Source organism: Leucopleurus acutus (assembly GCF_964270905.1).
Source record: "Leucopleurus acutus genome assembly, chromosome: 5".
NCBI classification, from domain to species: domain Eukaryota; kingdom Metazoa; phylum Chordata; class Mammalia; order Artiodactyla; family Delphinidae; genus Leucopleurus; species Leucopleurus acutus.
Window position 1 is genome coordinate 132,998,827 of NC_139147.1, and position 26,653 is coordinate 133,025,479.

Consider the following 26,653-nt stretch of genomic DNA (forward strand, 5'->3'; position numbering starts at 1 on the left):
CCTGCATTGGCAAGAGGACTCTCAACCACTGCGCCACCAGGGAAGCCCGAAAAGTGGCCTTTATGTTAGTTCTTTTTTCATTTTAAAATAATTTTCATTGATTTTTTGTTTGTTTATAAAAGTAACATGTACTTCCTGTAGAAAAATTGGAAAATTCTTGAAGAAAACAAATCCCCTCCAATCCTCTAGCCCACATACAGCCTCTGTTAATGTTTTGTTTTTTTCTTCCTATGGGTCATCCTTGCCTTCTCCTTCCACCCATCGTCCCGTTCTGCCATCTGTGAGGCACTGTCGTGTGCTGGCTAAGAGCAGGCACTCTTGGCGACAGACTTCTGGGTTCAAGTTCTGGCTTTGTCACCTACTGGTTGTGGTTCTAAGGGAAATCATTTAATCTTTTGTGTGTCTTAGTTTCCCTATCTGTAAAATGGGAATAATAATATTACCTAACTCACTGGTTGTTGCGAAGATAAGATGAATTAACATATGTAATAGTGTCTGGCACATAAGTGCTATGTATGTATTATATTACTTCTTAGTCTTGTTATTTTTTAAACCTTTTTCTAGGAACATATGTATATTCTAAGCATTTTCTCATGTCATTAAAAATTCTTTGAAACCATAATTTAATAGAAATATTTCATTATACAGTTTTATCAAAATTTATTTAACTCTTCTTTTGAATATTTAAATTGTTTTAACTTTCGTCAACCATATATTATACACATAATTATTTACATAAATATTTGCCTGATTATTTTCTTAGGCTAGAAGTCTGAAATTTTAATTACTGAGTTAAATAATATGAACATATTTTTAAAACTTGACACATTTTATAAGCTTTTCAAAAAGATTATATCATTTACTACTCTGATCAGCATTGTTTGATAGTACTGCACAGCCTTCCAGTGTGGAATAGGCTTCAGTCAACCTTTGCCTGTTGGTAGCTTAAAGCAATGACTTGTTTTAGTATATATTTATTTGCTTATCAGTGAAGGTGAAAAAAATTTCTCATGTTGATTACTCATTCATGTTTCTTACTCTTTGAATTTTTAGTTTATTATTTTGGCCCCTTTTTTGATGGTATTATGCTTTTCTTATTGATTTTTTTTCTGAGCCTTTTATATATACATTAAAAACAATAACTTTTTATCTTTTCTATGGCACTTTTCTCAAATAACTTGACTGTTATTTTTTATGTCTTTTAAAATAATTTTAGTGTTGTCTATTTGATCTTTTCCTTTGTGATTTTTTTTTTTTTTTACTTTTGTGCTTAAATATTTTCCCATTTCAGAATTAGGTTAATAATTTGTTGGGCGCATGTCTGTTTTGTTTTGCTTTGTTTTAATGCTTTATTTTTTCACATAAAAATATGCTGTTTAATTGATCTTTATTTTGGGCTGTGGTATGAGGTGAAATCTAAATTTTTCTCAGAAATATAACCAATTTTCCTAACACTATTTACTAAACATTTCATTTATTTTCCACTGATTTGTGAAGCTTCTGTTATCACCTGTTGCATGCATATATGTTTTAGGGTTACTTTTCTAGATATCCTATTCCATCGATTTTTTTTTACTTCTGTACTCAATATTATACTCTTTTTATAGCTATATTATATTTTAATTATTATATATTTATAAGCAACTTTAGTATCTGGTAGAATAAGCTCCCAGATGTCAATCTTCTTTTCCAAAATATTTTGAGCTATTTTAGCTCATTATACATTTCAGTTTGTAAAGTTTTTAAATATAATCCACTGGAATTTTAGACAGCGTTTTTTCTTTTATTACAGAACAAAAATTCTAAAATTATTTCTCAATACAGTGGAAATATGCTTTTGCAGATCACTCAAAATATATGAAGTAAGTATGGAAGGCAATAGTTGCACTTTCCAGAGGCACCTACTCTGGTTTGTGGTTTTGGTTTGATATCTTCAGGTGATTATTGCCATGTCTCTAAATAGTATTTTCATATTACTCTTTTTAGGATTATCAACTTTACACTTTTATCTCTTGACTTTTTCGTATGCCACATGAAGATTTAACTCACTCATATCATACCCCAATCCCCCTTCGCCTCTGTTTTGAGATGTAGATCTTTAGTTTGTTGTTTTTATAACTTTAAATAATTCAACCTGTTTCTTATTGGTCTACTTCTGACTTGGACTACAAGAAATTTAGTGCCTCCCTTCCTCCCTTCCTCCCTTCCTTTTCGTTTTTCTTCCATTCTAATTCTTTTGTTGGTTAATAATTCAACTAATTGTTAATTGACAGTTCAACAATTGCATTTTCATAGTTGATAATATTTACATTCTGTTATGTAATTGTAATAAAGTCTTTTGTGCTTGTATAGACTGATTCTGAAAATTCAAAACAATTTACATGATTAAGAATGTGTAACTTTTATTGACTTTAGAGCCAAGTAGTGCACTATATTTATAACTGCTTCACCACAATTCTAATGCCATAACTCCTTTATCACTTGATGAGAATGTTTATAGCATCAAGGATTCTTTTTTCTATCGTCTGCAAACTACTAAATGCACATTTTAATTTATATCATTTTTACACTATGACTTTCTTGAACAACTTTTTTGTTTGTCATGGAGTTTCAGAGTTTTTTGTTTTCCTTTTAGAGAGAAAAGTAATATACCTTCCTCACTTTATATTATCTAGCTTCTTTCTTACCAGTTTTATCTATTGCTTGTAGTCTGTTCCATTTTTCTTCTTGATAACATTTTCGAAGTTTATTGACCTTTAGGTCTAATTTGGGCTGATTAATTTCTAGCTCTTTACTAGCTATTATCCTTTTTTCCCCATTGAATTCCTGGGTTATATCTACCATTTTGTACATTCTACATTTTCTTTATTTTTCTGGAGTACATCCCTAAGTACTTTCTTAGAAATGTTTGCATGGGAGGTAAACACATGTAGTCCTGTCATGTCTCAAAATGACTTATTTTTGTTTTCTTATTTTATTGACAGTTTGGGTATAAAATTTCTCCCATAACCTTGAAGGTCTTGCCCTGTTGTCTTCTAGCCTACATTGCTGCTGAAGATCATCTGATGCCAGTCTGATTCTACTTCCTTTTTAGGGAATCTGTATTTTTCTTTCTGTAAGCTCATAGGATCTTTTTTTCCCTTGGTGCCGCAGAATTTCTTGCAGATTTGCATTGGTGTGGGTCTTTTTCATCTATTTTGCTGGGTAGGAAATGCAGCGTCCCTGCCTGGATTGTTGCTCGATACATTTGACTTTTGATTAATTTTATTGTTTTACTTAATGGCATTTGTACTTTCAGGTATAAAACAGTCATGTAATATTGCTTCTCTTTTTCAGGTGTTGCCGCCTATGTTGGCTGGCAAAGCTCCTCAATTCTCAAACCCCTGTTGCAACAAGGTCTTAGTGATGCTGAGGAATTTGTTATTGTGAAAGCTCTTAATGCCCTTACCTGTATGTGCCAGTTAGGGCTGCTGCAAAAACCCCATGTCTATGAATTTGCCAGTGATATTGGTAAGTTTTTGTTTCTCAAAATTAGGATGGGAAAATTAGGGAGTGGTAAGAGAAATAACAACTGATAGGGCATTGTAAAGTTTCTAGGCAATCTAGAGTGAGATTTTCCGCTTCATTGTCCCTGTTGTGTGTGTGTCTGTGTGTGCACACCCATGTGCATGCTTATGCCTGCATGCTTGTATGTATGTGAGCGACACGTAGGCACACACACAGGAGCACTGGCCCTCCAGCCCAGGTTGGGAAATACACCTTTGTTTCAATCTGTAGTTAAGTCTTGATAATTCTTGAAAAATGAAGATTTTTTTTTCTTTTGAAACACAATGTGCATTAAGTATTTAACTGCTCTGAAGAGTCAGCTTATGTTTTTGGACACTTGACCATTAATCAAGTTGAAACTGGATGTGGAGGATTGTCTGTGACTTCTGTCATTGCACTGATCTCCAGTTAAGCATTCGTAGATTGACATTACTACTGTTAGTAATTTTATTAAACAATGAAAGGAATTAATTCCTTGACCTTTATAACAGTTATCTAGGTCCATCAACTTAAAATTCAGAATAAGAGCAAACAGGTACATGTGACACATTGTAAAATTAAAAATATTAGAAGCTCTTAGTCTTCTTAACACTTCATTTTAAGAAAGTAACCAATGTATTGATAAGATTGCAAGTTGGCTTTGTACTGAGAAGACATGAAATCTTAGGAAATTGCATTTTTAGATAAAATACTTTATTGCTGCTGAATGCTTTGCCAAGAAAATTTATAGAAAGCCAAAATTAGTTAGATTTGGTTAATAGGTTTTTCTTGAGGCAATCCTCAGAGGAAAAAAGACAAAGGAGTTTTTATTTTGATAGTTGAAATTAGATGGTTAGATAGTAGAGAGGTATAAAATGTCTGGAAGTTTTTAGGCATGAATGTAGCTTTTTAAAAGAAAAATTTTGTGGAAATCTGAGTATATGTAGGTTTCTTATTTTGTACTCTTAATATTTATAATCATTCTTTTAGTTTGTAACACTAATTTGGTTTGAATTTTTTGATGATTATGTTAAAGAAATGACAAATTTAATAGAAAAGTTTTGAGTATTGGCAACATAATCATGATAAAAATCTCTATTACACTGAAATGATTTTGATTTTTTGTGTAAGCTGCAGAGTACTAAACCTTGAGGGAGTCATCTCTGTTTTCTTAATTTTTAAAAGAGCTAATAGCTTGGGAAACAAAAATTATTAATATAATGAAAGATGTTAGAATGTTTTTTGAATTTCTTATCCTGTGTAGTGTAAGGCAGACGTAGAAAGCACCCCTTTTCATAATAATATTAAAGAGAAAATGTATCATCTTAACACACATATCTTGCTGCCTTTTCATAATAATATTAAAGAGAAAATGTATCATCTTAACACACATATCTTGCTGCCTGGAATATTTTCCTGCTCATTCTCATTGTGTGAATTCTCACATCAGTGTTTTCTTTTTTTCTCCTGTGAAAGTGGCATTACCTCCTAAGGGTCGAGTTTTTCTTGCTTTTGCCTTTGATTTTCTTCATTCTAATGAAAATCCTTTGTATATAAATATGTACTTGTATATTCTAATTTCACATAATACATTCCTTCTGTTGCCTAATTATTTGGAAATTATTTTTGAGAATTAATATGGCATATAACTAGCATTTTATTTATCTGCAAAATGGATGTCCATCCATTTTTAAGCAAAAATTATCATAAAAGATAGTTTTTTACTCCTCCTGTCAAATTTTGCAGAAATTTTTCTGAGTCCTATGGGTTTTAGTCATTGGTCATAGGATGAACATATGGGGTCCTCATGTATCTTAAGTTTAGTATCAAAATAAATTATTATCTTTAGATATAGAATAAACCTAATGTGGTACAACTTTTTGGGTGTGATGCTCTCTTAGAACTGGAACTGAATTTGGTACTAGCTGTGGGGAGGAAAAAAACCCTTGCTGAGAAAAATCAAGCAAATAGTCATTTGTTGGCATTTTGAACTATTTAAAAGAAGAAAGTTTTTAATAACTTAGAAACACCTACTTACTTAAAACAAGTGATAAACTGTATGCATCTCTCTGTTCTGTCTTTATGCGTGGTTAGCCTGTTGTAGTGATTCTTAAAGGGAATTATGGTGGTGGTGGTGATTTTCATGATTAAAAACTACACTCTTCCCACTTAGACATTGTGAAAACTCACCTTTCCATCTGCTTGTCCCCAGATAATTGGAAATGTATTGGATGTTTTATAGGAAATCCTCGATTCTGGTTTCTTGTATTTGGAGTCTTGCAGGTTCTTTGTATCAGTTAGCTACTGACTGATATAATAATGCTGTACAACAATCAACCACAAAATCCCAGTAAATCCTTCGGTCAAGTTCTCAGCATACATCTGTGAGCTCAGTGGGTGGCTCTGCTTTAGGCCTTGCATCTCCCAGACGCCTGTGGTGATTGTGGTTTATCTGTCTCATTCTGGGGCCCAGGTTGGAGGGGCAGCAACCACCCAGGTTATGTTCTGGGTGATGGCAGAAGCCTAGCTCTGCCATACATTTCAAGCCTCTGTTTGTGTTACGTCTGTTGACATTCCATTGGCTAGAGCAGGTACTGTGTCTGAGACAAGAGGGAGGGACAAGAGAAGTACCCTTTGTACACCATGAGCACCAGGCAAGAGTGACTGTATAACAGAGATAACACAAAGAATTGGGACCACTAATTCAGCCTCATCTAGTGCCTAACTCCGCCAGGTCATCTTGAGTTTCTTTCTTTTTTGGAGGTTTTTCAATGGTTTTTCCAGTCTTCATTTTCTCTGTTGTGAGAGGGAAACTACCAGCCCTCCCTTGTTGGCCATCTCAGAGGCTGCAGGGTGTTTATGAAATAATCAAAACCACCTCCATGTGTAGTTAGAAGAATTGGAAACGGGAGAACTTTGGAGACAGATATCTTGAACAATTTTCTTCTCTTCCCCTATTTATATAAGTAATATTAGCATGAAATAGTATTTTTTTAATCATTTCTTATTTTTTAAATTTACTTTTTATTGAGGTAACATTGGTTTATATCATTTAAGTTTCATGTGTGCAACATTATATTTCTACTTTTGTACACACTACAGTGTGCTTACCACCAAAAATTTAGTTTCTGTCCATCATCATTCAGTTGATCCCCTTTACCCATTTTGCCCTCCTCCCTTCCCCTCCCCATCTGGTAACTATTACTCTGTCCTCTGTATCTATATGCTTGCTTTGGTTTGGTTTAGTTTATCTATTTTACTTTTTTTGTTTGTTTGTTTTTTATGTTCCACATATGAGTGAAATCATGGTATTTTTCTTTCTCAGTCTGACATATTTAACTTAGCATAATACACTCAGGGTCCAACCACGTTGTTGCAAATGGCAAGATTTCACCTTTTTTTAATGGCTGAGTAATATTCCATTGCATATTTATACCACATCTTCATCCATTGATGGGCACTTAGGTTGCTCCTATATCTTGGCTATTGTAAATAAAGCTATGGTGAACATAGGGGTGCATATATCTTTTTGAATTTGCATTTTCTTATTCTTTGGATAAATACCCCAAAATAGCTAGATCTTATGGTAGTTCTAAATGTCGAGAAATTTCCACTCTGTTTTCCATAGTGGCTGCACCAATTTACATTCCCACAGTATATGAGGTTTCCTTTTCTACACATCCTTTCCAACACTTACTATTTCTCATCTTTTTGATAATAGCCATTCTGATGGATGACAGGTGATGGCTCATTGTAGTTTTGATTTGCATTTCCCTTATAATTAGTGATGGTGAACATCTTTTCATGTGTCTGCCAGCCAACTGTATGTCTTCTTTGGAAAGATGTTTGTTCAGCTCCTCTGCCCACTTTTTGTTTAGGTTGTTTGTTTTTTTGTTGTTGAGTTGTATGAGTTCTTTATATATATTGGACATTAACCCCTTATCAGATATATGACTTGCATATATCTTCTCCCACTCAGTAGGTTGTCTGTTTGTTTTGTTGATGGTTCCTTTTGCTGTGCAGAAGCTTTTTAGTTTGGTGTAGTCCCATTTATTTATTTTTGCTTTTGTTTCTCTTGCCCGAGGAGACATAGCTAGAAAGATTTTTGCTAACACTGATGTCAGAGAGCATGCTGCTTATGTTTTCTTTTAGTGGTTGTGTGATTTCAGGTCTTTAATTCATTTTGAGTTAATTTTTGTGTATGGTGAGAGACAGTGGTCTAGTTTCACTTTTTTGCATGTAGTTGTCCAGTTTTCCCAACACCATTTAAGAGACTGTCCTTTCTCCATTGTATGTTCTGTGCTCTTTTGTTGTCCACATGTGTGGGTTTATTTCTGTCTGGATGATGATTTACCTATTGATGTAAGTGGGGTGTTAAAGCCCTTTCTGTTACTGTGTTGCTGTCAGTTTCTCCCTTTAGGTCTGTTAATAATTGTTTTGTATACTTTGGTGCTCCTATGTTAGGTGTATATATGTATATTAATCACTGTTATGTCTTTTCGATGAATCGTCCTGTTTATCATTATATACTGTCCATCTTTGTCTTTTGTTACCTTTTTTTGGCTTGAAGTCTATTTTACTTGATATGAGTTTGGCTACATTCCCTCTCTTTAGGCTGTAATTTGGAGTGTCATCTTCCATCCCTTCACTTTGATCCTGTGTCTGTCTGCAGAGCTGAGGTGAGTCTCCTGGAGGCAGCATATAGTTGGGTCTTGTTTTTAATCCATCTGGCCACTCTGTGTCTTTTGATTGGTGAAGTCAACCAATTTAAATTTAGGTGATTATTGATAGATGAGGACTTAGTACTGCCATTTAATCTTTTGTTTTCTGGTTGCTCTATATCTTCATTGTTTCTTTTTCCTTGTGTTTCTGTTTGCCATTTTGGTTTGGTGGTTTTCTGTGATATTTTTCTCAGTTTCCTAATTTTTTTTTTTTTTTTTTGCGGTACGCGGGCCTCTCATTGTTGTGGCCTCTCCCGTTGCGGAGCACAGGCTCCGGACGCGCAGGCTCAGCAGCCATGGCTCACGGGCCTAGCTGCTCTGCGGCATGTGGGATCTTCCCAGACTGGGACATGAACCCGTGTCGCCTGCATCGGCAGGCAGACTCTCAACCACTGCGCCACCAGGGAAGCCCCCCTCATTTTTTTAATGTTTCCTGTCTCTGCTCTAGATTTACGTTTGTGGTTACCATGAGGTTTGTATAAAACATCGCATAGGTAAAATAATCCTTTTTCTACTGATGGCATCTTCATTTACCTCTGTGGGTTCTGTCCTTTTCCGCTTCCCTCTTTGTCATTTTGTTGTCTTAAACGATCCCTTTTATATTGTGAGTTTGTTACCAAATTGAAGTAGCTATAGTTAGTTTTTCTGCTTTCCTCCCCCCTTTAACCTCCTTTATTATGCTATAATAAAGTGTTTAAAAACCTGTTCTCATAAAGAGTTGCTATTTTCTGAGTCTGTCTATTTATCACCTTACTCAAAGTTCTATTTACTTCTGCCTTTTTGTTTCTGGTAGATGACAGGTCTAGTGTTGATGAACTCCCTCAGCTTTTGTTTGTCTGGGAAACTCTTTATTTCTCCTTCATATGTGAATGATAACTTTGCTGGCTAGAGCATTCTTGGGTCACAGTTTTTATCTTTCAGTGTTTTGAGAATGTCATTCCATTCCCTCCTGCCTGTAGAGTTTCTGTTGAGAAATCTGCTGGTAGCCTGAGTGGGGTTCCTTTGTAGGTTACCTTTAAAATTCTTTCTTTGTCATTGATTTTTGACAATTTTAGTATAATATGTCTTGGAGAAGGTCTTTTTGCATTGAGGTAATTAGGTGTTCTCTTAGCTTCATGGACTTGTATATCTGGTTCCTTCCCCAGGCTTGGGAAGTTCTCAGCTATTATTTCTTTAAATAAACTCTTTGTTTCCTTCTCCTTCTCTTCTCCTGGGATACCTATTAGCCTAATGTTGTCCTTCCTAAAGGAGTCTGATAGCTCTTGTAGAATTTTCTCAGTTTTTAAATATCTTATTTCTCTTTCTTCTTCTACTTTTAGATTTCTAGTTTTCTATCTTTGAGCTAACTAATTCTCTCTTCCATATGGTCTGCTCTATTTCCAGTGCTTTCTAATTGCATTCTCCAACTCATTTATTGAGTTCTTCAGCTTCAGATTTCTGTTTGGTTCTTTTTTTGAGTTTTAGTCTCTTTGGTAAAGTGTACCTTCTGTTCATTAGTTTTATTCTGAGCTGATTGAACTGTCTCTGTGAGTTTTCTTGTAGCTCGTTGAGTTTCTTCATGACAGCTATTTGGAATTCTCTGTCAGATCTCAGTATTCTTTGACTTTAGTTTCTGGAGAATTTTCATTTCCTTTTTGTGGTACAGTGTTACTGTGGTTCTTCATGGTGCTTGATGAGTTATTCCTCTTCCTGTGTCTTTGAAGTAGTAAAAACCTTTCTACTTGATTGTAATGACTCAACAGGTTGGAAGTTAGAGGTCTTTCTCTTTGTTTTCCAGTAAGTGGCCCAACAGCACAGGTTTTTAATTTCTTTTACCTGAGCTGCCTCTGGTTATATTTGAGAGTCTACGGTTTCCACCCTCCACTGCCTCTGTTAGAGGTGTCGCCCTGTGACCTCATTATTGCTTCTTGTGCCTCTGGTGTTGTTGGTGCTTTGCTGCTGCCAGTGTTGCTGGCGTCATTGCCTGGGGCACCAGGATAGTGAGCTCTCTTGCCATGTCCAGGATCCTCTGAGTCTCAGGCTCCACTGTCACAGGGTGAGGGGGAGGATGGAGTGGAGCTGGGATTGCATGGGCATCTCTGCTGTGTCTGGCATTGTAAGGTTCGAGGGCTTTGCTGCTGTGGGTGGAGGTGTGGGGGGCCAGAGTTGTGGGTGCCTCTGTGGCTGGAGGGATGGGGTCCCAGGCCCCACTGCTGTTGCTGCCCAGTTACCTGTGATTGCTGCTGTGGGGGAAGGGCAGAGTCGTGTGTACACCTCCCCTGCTGCTACCATGTTCTCTGGGGCTGCATGGCTTAGCTGCCATGGTCAGAGGTCCAGGACTACAGTCACCACCTGTACTGTTCTCCTGGTTCTACCTCCTCTGTTTGTTCCAGTCCACCCACCTCTAAATGTACAGATAAGTGGAATTCTTCTGCATCTGGTGTGTTGGGCAGAGGCACCTTTGTTGAGTTGTGGATGTTTTACTGGTTGTATATTAAAGGGGAGACACAAAGGGAGCATCTCACTCCACCATGATGTTGACATCACTGTGATAATATTCTTATTTCTCTGTTAGCCTGAATTTCTTTTGAAATTTGTATACTCTAAATGCCGATGCTTTTACATCCTCAGAACAAGTACTTTTTTTTTGCTTTTAGAAATTTGAATTTTATTCTAAATCAGGTTAGTTTGGATGTTTGAATTTTATTCTAAATCTTACTTCCGTTAGTTGAATCATTGACTTTAGGTGTAGTACAGAAAATAGTTAAAATAAAAGCTGTGAAAAGATATTCATTTAATTTTCTTATATCTTAAACTCTTTAAGAATGGGCATCATATGTTTTCTGGCTTTTAGTTTCCATTCATAACGCCTTGTGAATGAATTTATGAGTACTGTATTTGATGTCATCAAATCTTTGCATTAAAAAGAATGTCAGTCAGGCGAAATCATTCCCTTAATTTAAGCTGTGGCTTGGAGGAGAAACAACTCAGTTTCTTTGTCCTTTATGTTGTAAATGGTATGTCCTTGGACTTTGTGGAGGTATTGGGTGGGGGAGTAATAGTTTGCTATATACTGTTGGGACTTTTTATGTCTCTCTCCAATAGTTTTTAACCTAGTCTTGTAAATGAGTATATGCCCACTGATCTTCAGCCCTGACTAAAAATATAACAATTTAAATCCTAAGAAAAGAGGTAGCTATTTTTACTCTTCTATGGTATTGCTGATATTTATGGTAGAAAATATTATAATAGCAGTATGTTCACTTGGTTCAGTTTAAGTCCCAGGATAACTGAGTATATGAAGGAAACCTGATAGTAACATTTGGTATAATCTCTTTATCAATTGTGTTATAAGGTGAAAATTTGTTTATCTTGATAGTGTGAGACTGTTTATGAACATCGTTTAATCCATACCTTTTTTTCCCTCTTAGCCCCCTTTCTGTGTCATCCCAATCTGTGGATACGCTATGGTGCTGTGGGATTTATCACAGTGGTAGCTCACCAAATAAGCACAGCTGATGTCTACTGCAAACTGATGCCTTACCTTGACCCATATATTACTCAACCAATAATACAGGTATGCATGTTCCAACTTAGAATCAATCTTCCCTCCAAACTGTGCCCCTTTAAAGAAAGGTTTAGAGAGTCCTATTTTTATTTAAAATTTTAAAGATTTAAATTGGGCTACAGCATTTTCACATTCCTTTCAAGTTAGTTAATGTTAATGGAACAAACACTTTGGAAGGTGAGAGAAGTTCAAGAGACTTACGTGTACATCATGTTGTATGTAACGCAGCACTCGGTAGTTCATCCTTTTTCCTTTTGTGCAGTGTTGTAAAGCATCTGGTATTAAGTGAAATATAGCAGAAACGTATATTAATGGACCTGCTTTTGTTATAAAAGTATAACTGATTTCAGTCCAACTCCACATTTATAATAAATTTGAAAAAGGATTTTTCAGAAGTTTGTTTTTGGAGCACTAACTGGTTCTGTTTTGTTTTTTTTTTTTTTTTAAATCTAATGACTACCCCACCCCTCTTGCTCCCTCCCTCCCCCCGCTTACCAAGCAGTGTAGCACTTGATGATAAACTTTGGGTCTTTGGTTTGTACAAGGCAGTTATTTACCAGTTTGTCAGTGTTTATACCCTTCATTTTGCTGGACAGCCAACTATCAAAATAGATATTTAAATTGAATGGACTGTTGAGAGATGATTCTGGCTGTTAAAACATCCTAAAATGTCCTATTTTTTTTATTAAAACTCTAATTTTGCTTTTGCAAATTCCCATTCCTCTCTAGCTTTCTCTTACTTGTATAAGCCCCAGTGTGCCTTCCCTGTGGTTGGAGAAAATGGCCTTGGATATCCTCTGCAAACAAGTGGCTTTGACTGCCTTCAATCCTTACTTTTCATAATAGATTAATCCAATTTGTGAAATCATCATTCTCTATTTCATAGAGTTTGTAGATTTAAAAATTTTTATCCCAAGAAAAATTTATATATCCGTGAAAGATGGATAATATTGCTAGAAAATATGTCCCCACTTTTTGAAGTTTATTAAGGCTTCCTTGGAAATCAGGTCTAGAGATTCCTACTACTTTGACTACATATTGTATTTAGAAGTTTGGCTCTTAAACTCATAATGAAAGAAGGAGAAAGTGTTTCTGGGATTGAAAATTGCATGTGTTTGTAAAAACTTTTAGTTGTGGCTTACTAAAATAAATCTGATATATAAGTGGTTTGTTAGAAATCACCATTCTCTTTGTTTTCTCAGAAATTATTATTATTATTACTTTTTGCTTTTATCATTGTTTTATATTTTGAAAGGCCAGGCTCAGGAGTTGAGAGACTGATTATATGCTTCATAATTTTTACCTTTCTGCAGTTTGGATTAGACAAAAGATACCTTTTTATGCTGGTTTCTACTGGCCAACTTACCAGGTAGTTAAATATATCTAAAGAAAGTCCTCTTGGTTACTGTTTAGTAATGCTCATCCTTTTTATTGTAAGTGCATTGGCAAGGAGAACATTCTTGGGGATTAAAAAAGGAGGGATTTTATGAACTCTGTGGAGAGAGTAATGTTTTTTAGAAGTGGTTGAAGCTATTGGGAAAACCTGATGACTGAAGGGTGGCCCTGTGGCTGTTGAGCATCTTCTGTGGATCAGTACTTTTGGCTACTTGACCTGTGAACTGCAGGTACTTTTTAGATCTAGGAAGTCATCTGACATTTTGGGATCTAGAAAACTTGGGATCTAAACTTTTCTAGTCTGAGTATTTATTAGTAGTATTCAAGTATGATAGACACAGATGTCTACTCAGATGCTAACAATGAATGAAGAAATACCCTAGCTCTCTAAAGGTCACTGGTATTCTTTTTTCTTCTAAGCAAAAATTGCAGATATTGATATCTCCCATTTTCTTAGAAAATGAATATCTATGTTAACTTTACACAGGTTATGTATTTATTGAATTTGAAAACAGATGTACTCTATGTTGTATCTTTGGCTGATTCTTTTTATTTTTCTAATATAGATTGAAAGAAAACTTGTTCTACTCAGTGTTTTAAAAGAGCCAGTAAGTCGTTCTATATTTGATTATGCTTTGAGGTCTAAAGATATTACTAGCTTGTTCAGACATCTTCACATGCGTCAGAAGAAACGAAATGGGTCTCTTCCTGACTGCCCTCCACCTGAGGACCCTGCCATAGCACAGCTTCTGAAGAAATTGCTCTCACAGGTTGTATCACCTTTCTGAAATCTTAACATTTAAATGCAAAATTTATAAAAACATTGAGGTATACATGTCACTCTTAAAAATATTTAAAAATATTTTGATTAAGTTGTATCATAACAAATGAGTAAATAAATCTGGCAAATATGCATTTGCTTTGGTATCTAAGACATATTATAATGATGATAAGGCATTGGATTGAGCTAAATAAAGGAATCATGAGAGACCTAGTAAGTTTTTTTGTGATTACTGGCTATGTAAATGAGGGAAAGAGTAGGTATAACCTTAGATTTAAGTAATATTCTTGATTGCATTTCATATTTCATCAAAAATATAATGAAATTCAGTTAAAAGGAACATTACAAAACACAGATGCAATGCAGAAAAATCCTGGTTTATTTCAATTCGAATTTAGAGAGTCTTCACTATGTGCAAACAGCTAAAATAACTGGGTTTTGTAATGTGTCTTAGATTGAATAAACCAGCAGTTTACTGCTGTATCTTAAAAGTCTGTGAATTTGGATCCTTTTAACAAATCTCGTTAGAATTAGGAAGTAATCTTTTTATTATGCTTGGCATTAGTAAGTCCTCTTTAGAAATATTAAATCTAGATTCAGCATCCTGTTTTAGGAGGGATGTGTGTATCCTGGAGAAGACAAGGTAGGAGTGAAACTGGTTAGAAATAAAGGCTATGGTTTCTGAATAAATGTTCTTTGAGACTTAAAGTGAATACTGAGGGACACCTGACTGTCCTTAAGTCTGTAGGACGTCTTGGTTAAGAGAATGAGTATCAGTCATTGTCTTGTCTAAGAGAAAAGAAGATGAGAAAATACTTCCATCGCAGAGAGAGAATTGGTCAGCTTTGGGCTGTAAATCCTTTCATGTATTGTACTTGTCACTGAATGTACAGTGCTGTTTGATGCCCAGACATTGGTTTGGGTGATTGAATGTTGGAATAGGCTTCTGTGGGAGGCTGGTCAATAACCATCTTGGTTCTTTTAGGTCTAAGTTTATCTGGAAACTAGAGCTGCCTCTGAATGTCCCTTCTAGGCCACTGGTTCTATTTCCTATATTTCAGAGGACTTCCCTTTGATGTGACTTGAATTGCCATAGAGCTTTTTCTTTGAGTTTTCTTTTGACATTGGCTTGTACATTAGATGTATTTTCCAGTTTATGGAAAATTGGGTATTGAATCACATTTTTCAGTTGTTTCTCCTGAGTAAGTAATCCTTAACAAGATTTCAGCATGCAGTAAAAACCACCCCAATTTAGATGTTTCTTTGAGCTTGGGTGGTGCGATTCTTTGTATTATTCTCTCTCCTGCAAATCCTATATATTAAGTTGAAAGCTTCTATACTGAAGTTTTCTCTTAAGTCATTAGTTACTTCAGGGAGCCACTGCAGTTCCTAATACTTGCTTTTCACCTTGCTGCAGGTGTCAGTTTTCCATTGCCATGGGTAAAAGGAGGGAGAGGGACGGGACAATTTCTATAGCCTTTCTACTTCCTGCTTCCTACTGCTCTTCTCTCAAACCCTCCCACCATTGCTGCTGCCTTGGTGCCAGCCCCCATCACTGGTACCATGATGAAATCACTAAACCCACTGACTTGTATTCCTCTACGTGTCAGTGCTTGATGTATTCATTCATCTCTCGTTTGTATGAGTGGAAAAGGGGAATATGGAATTCCCTGTTTTATGTTGTTTCTGTGAATAATAATCTTAGGAGACTCCTCAGGGGCAGGAATACTCTTCATTAAGGTGTAGTTGCTGCTGGTGGAAGGAACAGCAGGCCAGAGTATCTGAGGTCCTCAGAAGTAACAGCACAACACTGGCTTCTGTTGTTTGAGGACATACAGTGAGTCTATACCTTCTATATTGTGTGACTGTCCTTGAAATAAGCTTGAACAATAGTTAGCACCATTTTATTAGATAAGAACTCTGAGGCTCAGCAAGCCTAGTTAATTAACTTCCTGTGTGCACACAGTTCAGTAAGTTTCAAAGCTAACATTGGAACCTGAACCTGTCTTTACTCCACATGTCCCCCACTGTGGCATCTTGCCTCTCAGAATAAACAGAGGACAGGGAGCTAAAGCTGAAAGGCTTGCTTGAGTTTTATGTGGACTTAGGAAGAAGTCCTTGGGCGGCTCACCTCTTCCAGCCCTTTGCAAGCCCTTTCTCTGCCTTTCCTTCTTTTTGGTCCCTGCACTACCGAGTTTCTTGGGATTACTAGAAGAGGCTTGGAGCCAGGGGGCGCTTTGGAAGTAGGAATTGAATCCTTTCCCTAAAGTCAGGGATACAGAGGGAAGAGACATGTTTTTAGCCTCCGCAAGTGGGAATTCTGAAACCTCCTGCAGAATTTTTTTTTACTTGGGGTTCTGCAGTGCTCTTTAGTGTAGGACCACTTGAGGACACTTGAGATACAGTGTGAGTAAAATAGGCCTTTCCAGAGCAGCCTAGCATTGTTTCTGTGGTATGTTCAGAGCACCAGATAATAGACTTAAAGAACACTTTTGGAACATGTGGGAGTTGGAATCTGCCTATACTCCAGATTTTCAATAGGTCTTACCATCTGGAGATGACAAATGGCAGGGCTGTTTTAAATTGATCTCATCTGTGAGAGCTCCCTGGTTTTTTTTTTCTTATTTATTAAATCAGACACTAATACAGAGTACAAAATGATTTCACTCCTTACTTTAAAAAATGACAAATACTTGACATTTTAAACTTTTAAATATTTTTAATTAAAATTTTTTTTGACTGGGTAGTATAGACACAAGGTGTAAAATTGAAAAGGTATATAAGAAGATATATAATAAATGTAAGTATAATAAAATGTATAATAAAATGTAAGTTTTCCTCTAACCTCTGACTCCTGGCCATCCATTTTGCATTCTCTGTTGATTGTGACTTTTATGCTGTTGGGTGCTGAATCCCTTTATACAGTTGGCCCTCTATATCCATGTGTTCCACATCCATGAATTCAACCAACTGTGGATCGAAAATATTAAAAAAAAAAACAACTGCAGAAAGTTCCAAAAAGCAAAACTTGAATTTGCCTCATGCTGGTAACTATTTACATAGTTGTATTTACAACTGTTTACATAGCATTTACATTGTTTTAGGTATTATAAGTTATCTAGAGATGATTTAAAGTATATAGGAGGATGTGTGTAGGTTGCATGCAAATACTATGCTGCCATTTTATATAAGGGACTTGAGCATCTGTGTATTTTGTTATCCACAGGGGTCCTGTGGATGGCTGTATAGTGTTAGATTTGTTCTACAGTTAAAGTTACTTGGAATTGGTTTGATCCTGTTAAGCCTTGTTATTGAGCTTTGTTAGGGCAGATCCAGAGCAACCTTGGGTCAGTGGCCAATTTAGCTTGACTCCTAAGGACTTGTGAGGACATGATGCTCTGTCTGGTGAGGTCTGTCATCTCTGGCTGGTAGGAACATGAGTGATCTCCAGCCCTGTGTGAGCTCTGGGATTGTTTGGCTTACTGCTTTCTGGTTGCCTTTCTCTGGTCCCAGGTGATCCTGTTCACACACATGTAGTTCAGCACTCAGTGGAAGGCTGGAGGGGCCCTGACCATAGCTCTTGCTCTGTGCCACGTCCCCCTTCTCCAGGTCTCTGCCCCACACATTTAGTCTTTTGACTTCCTGGAACTCTGGTTTGTCTCTTGAACGTGGCTTTATTGAATCCTATTTGAGTTCCATGGCCTGGAAACTCTTCACAGAGTAAGCTGGGACAGTCATAGGACTCACCTTTATCTTGGGGAATCACAGCCATGTGCTTCCTGTTTTCTAGTGTCTGACAGTGTTTCATATTTTTTTCTCTGGTTTTAAAGTTGTTTAAAATGGGAGGGTAAATCTTGTCCCTGTTATACATCATGGCCGGAAGCAGAAGTCTGAGGGCATGTTAATGGACTCATATTAGCATTGCACTTTGCTGGGCTTGACCTCTGGTTAGAGCAGAATCTCCCAGCTTGTTTTGCTTTTTCAAGATTGTCTTGGCTGTCCTTTGTCCTTTGCATTTCCATATACATTTTCCAAATGATGTGTCCAAATATTTCATCTTGTCACTTCAATAAAAAAAATTGTGGGTATGTTGATTGAGATTGCATTGGAACCTATAGGAGAGAATCAGATCTTGACAGTGAGTCTTCCAGTCCATGAACATGGTACGTGTCTTCATTTAATTAGATGTTTAATATATCACAATAATGTTTTATGGTTTACTTTGTAGAACTTTATGCATCTTTAATGATAAATATTTTGGGTATTTGACTTTTAATGCTATTATAATTGGTATATTAAAACATTGTTTTTGCAGCTGGTATATAGAAAAAAATTTGTTCACTGATCTTGTATCCAGCAACCTTGTCTGACTTAGCAATTCTAATAACTTGCTTATGTGCTTCTTTTGAGTTTGTACATTCACAGTCCTACCATGTGTGAATAGTAGTAACAATATTACTCATTTTTCCCCTATGTGAATCCTTTTGTTTTTCTTGCCTTATTTAAATGAGGAGGATCTTCAGTGTAGTGTAAATGGAATTTGTGATAGTGGGCATTCTTGTCTTATTTCTCATCTCAGTGGGAAAATTCTCAACATTATACTATTTAGTGTGATGTTTGTTAATAGTTTTTTTGGTACAATCTTTTTATTAGATTAAGGAAATTCTCTTCTATTTCTGGCTTGCTAAGAGGATTATTGTGGAAGAATGTTAAATTTTATCAAATGTCTTTTCTTTATTGAGATCATTCATGTTTTTTTTTTTATATTGTTAATGTGGTTAACTATACTGATTTTCCTATGTCATATCAACCTTTTATACCTAGATTTTTGGACTAATCACAACTTAAGCATATTATATTTATATTTAAATACACTTTTATTGTAAAATACATAAAAATAATAAACTCAATTTAAATAATATAAAGTAATATAAATATTATGCAAAATGTTTTTTTGCAGTCGATTTCGTTTGCTGATACTTATTTTTTTTTAATTTTTTTAATTTAGACTCATGAACGACTTGTCCTTCAGTTTTCCTTTCTTGTAATTGTACTTGTCAGGGTTTTTTCTTTTTTTGATGGTGCACTTCTAACATTTTTTATTGAGATATAATTCACACACAATAAAATTCACTCTTTGAAAGTGTACAATTCACTGGATTTTAGTGTATTCACAAAGTTGTGAAACCATCACCACTGTCTAATTCCAGAGCATTTTCATCAGCCTAAAAAGAAACCCCATTCCGGTTAGTTGTCATTTCTGCGTTTGCTTCTCCCCCTGGCAACCAGTAAATCTACTTTGTGTTTCTATGAATTTGCCTGTTTTGGATATTTCATGTAAATGGGATCGTACAATATGTGACTTTTGTGTCTGGCTGCTTTTGCTCTGCAAAATATGTTCAGAGCTCCTCCATGGTTGGGGTATCTCCACTTCAGCCTTCATTATGGCCTTATGATGGCCTTCCCTTGTGTGGACTAAAGCAGAGCCTCCTTGTGAGCTGAAACATAGACTAAAAAAAAAGAGTAGAACTCTTACCACAGCTGTTAAGATTGTCTAGGCAAATTTTAGGAGAAGTGTAAGTAAATGAATTTCAGGTTAATATTGGAAAATACTCAGTCAAGGATCCCTTATAATTATTGTATCACTACTTTAATGTTATTTTAAGAAACAAGGAATTTCTTAGCTTTCTGACTTTCTAGAGTTTATGTCCTCTTGTGCCAGCAGATTGTGACTATTATCTTAAACTCCAGTTTTAGAGGGATTTTATATCGAGGCCTTAGGGAATTGTCATTTTATTTTTTTTGTTTGCATAATAAAAACATTCTAGAGGAGTCTGTGGATGGTTGGAAAATTAAGAAAATGCAGAACTGTCCATGTACCAGAATATTTAAGTTGCACATTGAATTTGTTATTTAAATTAGTATTCTTTAGCTGTCAGACAATTTGAAGTGTCTTGGGTGGATTAACTTATTAAAATTTGATAATAACCGTATGAGATGGGTGCTAGTAATTATCCTCATTTTATAGATAAATAGAGGTCCAGAGAAAGTGGGTAGCTTGCCCAGGGTCATACAGATTGTAAGTAATAGGGCTGGAATTTGAACCGAGGTAACCTGACTCCAGTCATTCTGTTACCCTGGAATGCTGGTGGGTGTTTCTTACATTTGCCTGTCAGTCCCTGAGGTGTGCAGAATGCTTTATATATCAGAGTGCCTTCACAACAGTGTCACACTGTGTATTCTCAACACATCTAGGGACCAAGTTGAAGTACATACACTTTCTTTTGCTTCATATTATATTTCCAGAATTTTTGTTTAGATACTAAATGTTTGTTTATTCAAAGTTATATATTAAAGATGTGCTAGTTACCAGGCACTGTATTAAGTTCTTTGGAGATTTCAAAGATGAATTATATTTGAATGTCGCCTTTTAGAAAGAATGTTAAGATATAAATCATGATACAAGGTAGAAGATGCCACAATAGAGGGAGAGTGTCTGGGAGATCAGAGTTATGAGATGTTGTTCTTTATTGATAAATTTCTGTTTCTCTTGCCTTTGCTTGCTTCATTTTACCATTGACTCTGAAAGTTTAAACTGAGTGGTTTGACCCTTCAGCTGTTAGTCATTTTGAGGCCTGATATTACTTGCAAAAAAAACCCCCTAGGACATATGGTTTCATTTGGTTTTAGGGAATGACGGAGGAAGAGGAAGACAAACTCTTGGCACTGAAAGACTTCATGATGAAATCTAACAAAGCAAAGGCCAATATAGTGGACCAGAGCCATCTCCATGATAGTAGTCAGAAAGGTGTAATTGACCTGGCAGCCTTAGGCATAACTGGGAGACAAGTTGATCTTGTTAAAACCAAACAGGAACCAGATGACAAGCGAGGTTAGTACATTTATGTGTGTGTATGTTTAGCTTGTTATTATTAGTTATTTCATAAGGCTAGTTTTAGCTGATTAGTAGTAAAACTAAAAAGTCACATTTCCCACATATAGAACTTTCAAATATAGTGAGTGAGTGACTCCATTACATAGCAGGAAGATTTGGGGGAGGAAAAGTGGAGAAGTGGACTAACAGTTAAGAAATTAAATAACCTTCCAAATTCACAGGTCTGTATGTGTCAGAGTCAGAATTCAAACCAAAGCCTGACTCCAAAGCCCTCCTCTTGCTTCTGTGGAAGTATATGATTGAAGGTGAAATTCTGTTTTTTAGTCCTTTAAACACCAACCCAAGGCCAATAGTCTATATGAAATGAGGTAAAGTTTCCTAGCTTGTCGCTAGTAGGTAACGCCCAGTGAATTGAAAAGAATAGTCTTGCAAAGGACAGACTAGAGATACCTTCACCATTTGAAGTCTTGAGATTTAAAACTGTCGGCTTTTGTGACAGTGACATTGACTCTGTGTGAGGGTTTTAAGATCTCACGCATTCTTCCTTTAACCCTTTTTGGAGATACACTCACTTCCAAGCACATGGATCCCTCTATTTTAAGATCCCTCTATTCCAGTATCAGATTTTGAGGGCAGCTGACGAATTACATTTAAAAAAACTTCTAACTGCTGAACTTGGAATAAAGTACTTGTAACTTAATTATTAATGGTTTGCAGCCATAAAATGTAAAGTATTCATACAGGTTAATAAGAAAAACTGCAAGCATCCGAAAGAAAAATAGGGAAGGATTTGAACATACAAGTGATAGAAGACTAGAAATACACATGTTTGAAAGGTCAACAATTAAATGAATGCAAATAGAAATGAGATGCCATTCTCTGCCTATGTGATTAGCAAAGACTGATGATGCCTGTGTTAGCAAGGGGGCAGGGAAATGGGCATTTTCACTCACTGTTGGTGAGATTATAAATTGAACATATTCTTTTTTTTTTTTACTATTTGACTCACCATTGGAAATTTCTCATAGAAACGCTGACAGACATGTGAAGAAATATGTATAAGAATGTTCTCAGTGAAAAAGGAAATAATTGAAATGTCCATTAATAGGAGAATGGTTAAATGTTCAGCTGTATTAATTAATTAGGAGAAAAAGCAAGTTGTGAAACAGTATGTATTATTTAATTTTTGCAAAATAATATAGTAATATATCATTCAACTTTATAGTTTATGAGGTTTACAAAGTTATGGGAGCAATTCATGCTACATATTGGAATGCCAAAACTTTGTTACTTAGTGTACTTTTTTATAATCAGAGTTTTTGAAAAAAGCGTTTCTCATCTATCTGTAGTCAGGAGGTGACTGTATTGCAATTGACTTTTTATTCTTTTTTTCCCCCCATGTAACTGATACTGGATATAGAGAGGTCATATTTAGCAGTGTGGTCAGTGACATTTGAAAAAGTTGTTTTTGTTGTTGGTTCTTCAGATAAAGTGGTTAGTTGAAATTGAGCTAGCCTTGGGAAACTAGGAAGCAATTAGGTCTAATTATTAACACTGTTGAAAGAGTGCATCTGTCCATCTGCCCCAGAGATGAAATGAGAGCTAACAAGTTTATATGTAAATATAAATAAATTGGCCGTCATAAAGAACAAGTAGCACATGAAGTCCATTGCTGTCCCCCTCCCCCCACAAAGAGCAATAAAAGCACATATTTGTTGTAGATTATTCTGAATCTTTTTTCATAGCTAGAAAACATGTAAAACAAGACTCAAATGTAAATGAAGAGTGGAAAAGCATGTTTGGGTCACTGGAACCACCAAGCATCCCACAGGCCCTACCTAAAGGGAGTGACCAGGAGGTGATTCAGGCTGGGAAGCCGCCTCGTTCCGAGTCCTCTGCTGGCATTTGTGCCCCTTTGTCGACTTCTCCACAGGTATCATCATCCAGGCAGTAGAGCACCTTTTGTCTTTGGATCCCGTTCTACTGTTTTGGATGTTTAAAGGCTGTGTACTGTACTGGAAAAATCAATACAGTGACTTCTCCTTTAGGGAGGATCTGTTTCTTTCTAAGAGAGGTTTATCTTTAACTTTATAGCTAAGGGGAGGTCTAGTATTGAAAGCACCAAAAAGGTCTCGTTTTAGAGTACTCACCAATAAAGTGGTCTGAAACTGTGGGTTGAAGATGTCATTATAAACTGTTATTCTAATTAGGCTGCAGTGAACCTTTAGAATCTTCTTATTCTTCTTCTAATATAACATAATTATATCTGTAAAATAGCAAAAATACTTCTGGGAAGAAAAGGCCCAAGTTTGCTCTGTGTGAGAAATGTCATCATGATTCTGATATATTTGAAGTAAGTTTGTAATTTGAGGTAACTCTTCCCTAGCCAATTATATTTTAATTGAAAAATATGAATTGAACCAACTGATAAATTAAAATTCTCTTCAGTTAAATTAATGAGGATTTTTGTTTAACATTATTGCTACACTGATAATTTTTTTAAAATATAGAGTCCTGGAACTTGTGGTTAAACTGCATTTAAACTAGACTTTCATTGAAAAAAATGTCCTTGTATTTAAATGGATTTAAAAATTGGTACATTAATAAGGACAGAAGGCTGGTGTAATGAATAGAGAGAACATGGGTGCATTTTTATCATCAAATACACTTTGCTTGTGACACAAATATGTATATTCTTTTTGTTTTGCAGGTTGCAGAAGTGACAAACGTCCAAAATAGAAAACCAACAATACAGGTTTTAAGTAGTACAATTTTACCGTCCACCTACCAGATTCGGATCACAACGTGTAAAACTGAGCTTCAGCAACTCATACAACAGAAACGGGAGCAGTGTAATGCGGAGAGGATAGCTAAGCAGATGATGGAAAACGCTGAGTGGGAGAGTAAACCGCCACCACCTGGTAAATGTGCCATTGATAGGTAGTTGTATTCTAGCCCAGGTGCCAGAGCCTGGAATCTGATGGAAGAAACTGATAATCAGTTACAAGGCAAAGGAAGTGGGAACAAAACTGTCACTTTGAAAGCCCACACGAAGAACCAATAAGTGAGAAATCCCAAGTCATTATTTGTGAAATTTGGATCTTCTTAGCTGTGGCAGTGCCTTTTAGGCCAGTAACCTACTGTTTTGTCCTGTCTGTGGTCCATGTTCCCCATTTAGAGTACTAGGTTTTACCTACCTGCTTAGTGTCATGCCACTTTCTCATTGAATGTCAGGCTTCTTAGAGTAAATTTTGGCTTTTTATTTCTGAAGGGTTTAATATTAATTTTATTTAAACAAAAAGGTAAAAACATTTAGAAAATAATGGGTGCTTTAGAAAGAAAACAAAATCACCTATAACCATCACTCAGCAATCATCAACATTAAGATTTTGGGGAAAGCACTTCTGTATTCTGAGAAGATTTAGAAGAAACTTAAGAGATATTTCAGATGAAAATTGTATCTCACTGTGTTAACAGACATGCCTAGTGTTATATGGTGGAGCTAGTCTTTGATATTGGATTGGCAGATTTTTAAAAACATTTTTAATGAGTTTCTGTATAGATTTTAATAATAAAAATGTAGCTTGAAAACTGAGAAGAAATGTATAGTGTGCTTATGTGTAGAGACTGAAAAGTCATGTGAATGCCCACGGGCTTCCATTGTGAACTCAGGGAAACTTCTGGTGGAGAGCAGTGGTTTAAAGATTTTAGAAATATTATTAAGTGGTAAGTGGCATCTTTAGTCACATAAATTTTTTTTATGAAAATAAATATCCTGGAATGTTTAAGTTGTTTCTGTAATATAGTTCAATATGATTTACCAGCCCTGCTTTAAAAACAAAAAAAGTTGACCACACACTATTTTATGATAGAATCTGTCTTTATAAGTGGCATTTTAAAGTGGAGCTATACATTTTATTCAGTAATCCCAGAAAAGGTGTCAGATTTTGTGGTTCAGGAAATGTGCAGTGACTGTTGGGCTTCTGATTTTTTCTTTCCACACTTGAGTGGTTGTGTGAAATTGATTTTCTCTAGGGGGAAATGTTCAACCTAGCCTGCTAGATTATCTAGACTTCATGGCAAAGTGTTTTTGATTATTCTCAAATTCAGCATATCCTCCTTAGAAATTGCATGCAGCTGTTCTTTCCACACATTTGAGCTAGAGATCCAAGGGGAAACATTTTTCTATCGTTGAGTATGCCAGGTTTGGCAATGGTCTTGGTTTCATTTTTGTTTCTTAGTAAAAGAAATAAGTTGATTTTAAAATGACTTTATTATTACTTAATTAGGCACAGTGCTGCTCCCAATACAGTATAATCTTCAGCATAGCTTTCTGTTTTGTTTTATTTTAAAATTGATTAATATTAAATATTATTAAATGTTATGCCTAATATAAAAGTTTATTTATCAAACATTGTAGATTGTTATATGCAAAGACCTATGCTAGGTATTGTGAATGATTCAGAATGAATAAGACATAGTCAGTTCTTTGGCCTCAGGGAATTTATAATTTATTAGAAGAAATTAATTATACACAAAAAGAATATACATAAACAGAAGTGTATAGATGTCATAAAGAAAGTACTAGAAAATCCTTGGGCATTCTGAGGCTATAATTTATAGTACTGTTTATACCAACCTGTTGATATCACAGAATAAATGATTGCAGGTAGGGAAGAAATAAATCAACATTTGGGTGTTTACTGTGGCCCTGGGACAGTGTTAGACTCTTTATATCTCATTTACCAATACAGTCATCCTTTGGGTTAAGTAATTTCCCCCTCATTGTACGTTTGAGTAAATTGAAGCTCACAGAGTTTAAATAAGTACCCCAAGGTCACACATGAGGGTGTGGTGGGTGTTCGAGGCTTTCAGGACTGGGCTGCCTCCCTAGTGCCTGATTTCTCTAGGTCAGGGTAGTCATTACCTCTTGCTATTAAACAAGTAGTCAGGGTTTTTCCGGGTAGCAGGTGACTATTGTGCCTTCTCAGACACTGGAGAAGGGCCCAGTGCAGTCTTTCTAAGGCTATGTGAACATGGGTGTCTTTCTCCATAGGCGATAGTATCTGTCATAGTCCAGTAGGGCACTCTGAATTGGCTAGCTGTTGGGACCCTTTGTTTAGTTCTTATGATTGTTCTCCTGTTGGCTGTTGGTGCTTGTAGCTGGGGGTGAAGGAAAGATTGTGTTTGTAAACTGCAACTTAAGACACACTCCTTTGCTTTTCCTTAGGGTGGCGGCCTAAGGGGCTACTAGTTGCACATCTTCATGAACACAAATCTGCTGTGAACCGCATTAGAGTCTCTGACGAACATTCACTTTTTGCCACATGTTCAAATGATGGCACAGTGAAAATCTGGAACAGTCAGAAGATGGAGGGGAAGACCACCACCACCAGGTAACCTATGCATAGGTGGAGAGTCCAATCATCCATCCATTCAGTCAGCAAGTATTTATTGAGTGCTCATTCCATGACAGGTGCTATTTTAGGTACCAGCGATACAGTAATGATAAATGGACACAAATACATGTTCTGTGGAGCTTTCCTTCTAGTGGGAGGTGACAGACAATAAACAGCGTAAATAAGTAAGACATATAGTGTATTAGATGGTAAAATACATTATGGAGAAAAATTTGGCAAAAAAAGAGAGAGAATGCAGTAGATTGGGTAGAGTAGAGTTTAAAGAACTCATCTGCTGCCTCACGGAGAAGATGTCATTTAAGGAGAGACCTGACAAAGGTGAGATAAAATGCCATGTGGATGTCTTGGGGAAGAGCATTCTAGGCAGCA

At 36.0% G+C, this 26,653-nt stretch overlaps 1 protein-coding gene across 2 annotated transcripts in view; it reads left to right on the top strand.

The window, feature by feature from the left end:
• PIK3R4 (phosphoinositide-3-kinase regulatory subunit 4) overlaps positions 1–26,653 on the top strand; it is a 73,145-nt gene that overhangs the window by 19,094 nt on the left and 27,398 nt on the right. For both annotated transcript variants that reach the window (XM_082839419.1, XM_082839420.1), the window contains exons 8-14: positions 3,337–3,510; positions 11,657–11,802; positions 13,755–13,958; positions 20,660–20,861; positions 22,610–22,797; positions 23,575–23,785; positions 26,095–26,260. In XM_082839419.1, the coding sequence (XP_082695545.1) occupies positions 3,337–3,510; positions 11,657–11,802; positions 13,755–13,958; positions 20,660–20,861; positions 22,610–22,797; positions 23,575–23,785; positions 26,095–26,260 (1,291 nt within the window). The remainder of the gene's footprint in view (positions 1–3,336; positions 3,511–11,656; positions 11,803–13,754; positions 13,959–20,659; positions 20,862–22,609; positions 22,798–23,574; positions 23,786–26,094; positions 26,261–26,653) is intronic.